This window comes from Microtus ochrogaster, chromosome 1 (genome assembly GCF_000317375.1).
Source record: "Microtus ochrogaster isolate Prairie Vole_2 chromosome 1, MicOch1.0, whole genome shotgun sequence".
Classification (NCBI taxonomy): Eukaryota; Metazoa; Chordata; class Mammalia; order Rodentia; family Cricetidae; genus Microtus; species Microtus ochrogaster.
In genome coordinates this window covers 51,588,966-51,593,461 of record NC_022009.1, presented here as the reverse complement: position 1 = coordinate 51,593,461, position 4,496 = coordinate 51,588,966, and the positions used below count along the sequence as shown (strand labels likewise).

Here is a 4,496-nt window from a genome sequence, read left to right as displayed (position 1 = left end):
CATCACATCCATTCAACCCTATGACCGCGGAGGCTGGTTCTCAACACACATCACATCCATTCAACCCTATGACAGCGGAGGCTGGTTCTCAACACTATCCCAGGATGAGACTCCAGAGCTTGTCACACACCTGGGTCTCCTGCTCTTTATTCTTTGATTTGTTCCAAGAAGTAAGTATTCTTGCTTATGGCTTCAGAATCACCATGTTTCTTTCTCATCATAATTCAGAGACAAATTTTTTTCTATTTATTTTATATAGCATGCCAAAATAGCATTATATTTCTACTGCTGATTTAAAAAGTAGACTAACAAACTATTGTATAACTCTTTGTAACCATGTACAAAACTGGCAAAAGCCTACGAAATTCTTTAAAATTTCAAGAGAATATAACTAGACATAGTCACATGCTGGCCAGGAGCCTTATCAGTGTGGACAGTGACTTCCTTGAGGATTTGATGGTGCTGGAGAGTCTGGGCTGTGGGGACCCTGCCGCCCTGGCATTCCTGCTTGTGATCCTCCTAGACCTCTCACCACCTCACTGGCCCAATGCTGGAATGCCTGGGCAAGGTTCTGATAGAGCCACACAGACAAAAGGACAGTGGGTAGAAAGCATGAGTAGGGTTCTTCTCGGCCAGAGTGGTAAGACAGTCTTGCAAAACCATGGGAACACAGGGTAAGTGTAGGGGCTTCCAAGAAGAATGACAGGAAGGCCTAGGTAAATGTGTGGAGCAGAAGGCTGCAGCCCATGGGTAGCTGGGGGATGGGAGCTGGAAGGCCTGAATGAAGGTAAAAGGAGGAGACAAGAATGTCACTCTCAGGTGACAAAAACACATTCAGAGTGATGACAGATGGTTCTGTTTTGTTCCTAGACACCAAAACGCACCCCACCAGGAGTCCAGAGGGTTGGGAAACTGGATCCGCCTCCTGTCACTCACCCTCCCATGGTGGGCTATTAGTATGTATTCTCATAAACAGAGCAACATGGGAGTAGAACATGGAATGCCAGCTTCTCTCTGGCAAATGTTCACATGTTGGAGGGTGGTCTGGATTCTAAAGGCTCGCCATTCTGTGTGACTTCGGCACGTGGATTCAGGCCTCGAAGCTCAGGCCAAACTCCTCCGTTTACTCCAAGGGCAATCGAAGGGAATGACTGAAGGGGATGCTACACTGCTTTGCTATTGGGATAAGAGTCCCTAGATGCCCCTGGGCAGGATGCTGCAAAGCCCCAGTGGGGGCTCCGTGATAAGGTGTGCTCTGTCTTCTTAGCGTGGATGCCCATTCTGTGGGCTCTTCCGATGCTGACCTGAGACCAGAACGACTATGCTAGGCTCTCAAAATTGGGCTAGCAAAGTTCACTTCTTTATTATTTCTGGAATATGAACAAGCACCTCTTGTCTTAAAGTGGAAGACAAGTTAGTCACATTCCTTATTCATCATCAACAGACCAACATTTACCGAGTGCCTATTTGTACGGGAGACTTGGGTCACTGAGGGCTTCCTTGGGTAGGCTTAGTCAAAAATCTAGACTTTCCTTGGGACCATGGCCAGTGATGAGGAGGAGGGCCAGGTACTATGATGATGTACATGTCTAGTCCCTACACCAGGGGCTATGTGTCTTGCATGGCCACCTACTATATCTTAAGCACAAGGTAGGAAACTAAGTCCTTCTCCAACGGAGTGACTTCAGGACTTCAGTGACATCCAACTGGAGTGAAGCCATCAAGGTGTGTGGCAATATTGTACCAGTGACCACTGTTAATGCTAACCTGGGATACATGGCTCTGTGTTAATCACCATGCCTATACCCATAGCCCCACATGTTCACGGATTAGAATCCCATAGATCTCCTACACTAGAGCAAACAGTCATAGTGCTAGTTCCCATTAGGGTTCCTGTACCCCAGCTGGCATTTTCGGAGCTCTCCACTGGGTCAAGAGAAGACTCGCTTTTGGAGATGGGACAGCTGCAGGGGACCAAGGCACTAGCCTTCAATGGGGGCTCAGATCAGTGGACAGAGACAGCGTGGAGCTGAGGGGTTCTGCAGAGCACAGTGGCAGGCAGAGTAAATCACAGCCAGGAGTCCCCACTCTCTGTCGCCCTGCTAGTTCACCCAGACCAGGTACATACAGGTCAGCACAGCCAGGGAACGGTTCTTGGATGCATTCTCCTCTTTCTGGGCCACAAGTGAGCTGTTGGGCTCTGCTTGGTAGGCACACAGGGCTTCCCACTCCTTCTCCAGTCGGTTCTTGTTCTTCAGGTGGTCTTCCATGTAGGCCTGAAAAGGATACACAGAGTCAGGGTATGGGATCCAGGACTGGGACATGCGCAGGGCCGCAACTAGGGCAGCTTTGCTTTGGGCTCAAGGTGCGTGTGATTTCCCCACCCAAGGACTGAGCTTCAGCCATGAGACCAGAATTGTGAAGTGCACTCGAGCAAAGATGATTTGCTAGAGAAGAAGGCAGACAAGACGGGTGAGAAAATGTATCCAACTGGGGGATTGGGCCTGCCATAAGACTGTAGTATTTGTCTAGGATGGAGAGGAACAGACAGGACCTAGGGGCCAGGTCAGTGTGCTGGCTATGCTGAGGAGCTGGAGAGCTTGTCCAAAGAGGAGCAGGGTTGGGGGGATGTCCACAGACTGACAGTGGGAGCCATGGGAAACTTATGAGTAGGGGCAGCTGGGTGTGTGCTTGAAAACCTCCCCGAGAACAGCACTCCTCAGATCAAGGAAGACAAAGGCACAAGTCAAATGAAGTTATAGGAGGAAACAGTAATGCAAACTTAAAAACAGGACTAAATATAGCTACCAAAACTCCTGGGGGATGGAGCTTAGCAAGTGACACCCTACATGGCAAATCTTTCATTTTCTCCTCTTTCTAAGAGGACCATTGGTTCTTAAACCAGTAATCTTTGGAGTTATCTACCTGAAAAATAGCAAGTAAGCTGCTTGAACACCACTTTGTAACCAGCCAAGATCCTGCTGGAAAGCCTCTGCATAGATGCTGAAGCAGAAACACAGCCTTAACCAGGCCCTCTGGTGAGGAGGCAGAATGCTCAGCTCCCCCAGGGCTTGGGAGGGACAGACACCTCCTCTGCTGACAACACACACTGGGAGTGCCACTCGGTGCATACAGACTGCTATTTAGTGAGGAGCTATGGTGTTCTCAGACAGTGCTACCAACCCACCAGGGACAGACACAACACACACTGGCATGGGAGACACTTGAAGTGTTAGCGCACATGCAAACATGGAAACATGGGGTCAGGCAGCCATCTTGGGTCAGTCAGTCCATGGTGCGAGATAATTGTCTGTATTCTGTCAATCATGTTTTAAATAAATGCTGATTGGCCAGGTAGGAAGTATAGGTGGGAAAACCAGACAGGAAATAGAGGTGGAGCAAAGAGAACAGGAGTATTCTGGGAAGCAGGAAGCTCCCTCCGGCAGTTCTGCCCAGACCACTGAAGAAGCAAGATGTGAGCTGCCCCTCTGAGAAAGGTACCAAGCCATGTGGCTAACAGATAAGAACAATGGGTTAGTATGAGCTACAAGAACTAATAAGTAGCCTGAGCTAATGGGCCAATCAGTTTTATAACTTATGGAGATCTCTGTGTGATTTTCTTTGGGCCTTACCTGCTGTGGGGAACTGGGCAGGACAGAAATCCCAACAAGTAGGCCCCTTCATGTTACAAGTCCAGAGCCATAGAACTCAGCCCCACTGCTTTTGGGCTCTCTCTCCATGGGGGTCTACACAGAAGTTGAACTTTGCTGAACCATTTAGACCAGAGCTGCTAAGATTTGTGCTGAAATCTGAATATCTCAGGGGCTAACGGACATGAGCCAAAGGAAGCAGAGTTAGACCCTGGATCGTCCCAGGCTTCATTGTCCCAGTACTTGCCAGTGAGCACACATTACTCTTACTGGTGGCTGAGCACACAAAGTCCTCTAACCATTCCCTGCCACCGAGACACTGTGTGGCCTCCACAGTTTACCAGTCCACTCACTTCTGAAAACAGGAGACCTCCAGGAAGATCTGCTAAGAGGACCAACCCAGCTAATGAGGGATAGAGTGGTCCTGTCCTCTAGAGTGTTGTCTGTGGTTCCTTTCCTCCTCCCTGTTCTCTTTCCTGCCCCTTTCTGTTCTTTCTTGCTAGGCAAGTGCTCTACCATTGAGATTTATCCTCAGCCCTGACTGTGGACTTTTAGTTTGCTATATGCTATATGCAGACATCGGTGTTATATGCACAAGGAAAAAAAAGATGTACACACATGTGCATGCCTGCACATACATGGCCTCTTAGTATAAAGTAGCCAGCCCCCAATAGCTAGCCAAGGGCTCACAGTCTTCTTACTCCTGCCCACTGCTGAAGGAGCTGCTGCAGTCCTCCCAGCCAGTCCTCACTGCTAACACACACTCCAAGTGACAGGCGACTCAGAATGGAAGGAACCCCACTCAGCTTCCTTGAACCTTTGACAGAAGTGTACAAGGATCTGTCT

At 49.0% G+C, this 4,496-nt stretch overlaps 1 protein-coding gene across 1 annotated transcript in view; it reads right to left on the bottom strand.

Annotated features, from left to right (window-relative positions):
* Ptprn2 (protein tyrosine phosphatase, receptor type N2) overlaps window positions 1–4,496 on the bottom strand; it is a 715,776-nt gene that overhangs the window by 61,340 nt on the left and 649,940 nt on the right. Inside the window, exon 15 of the mRNA XM_005343678.3 lies at window positions 2,129–2,276. Within this exon, the coding sequence (XP_005343735.1) occupies window positions 2,129–2,276 (148 nt within the window). The remainder of the gene's footprint in view (window positions 1–2,128; window positions 2,277–4,496) is intronic.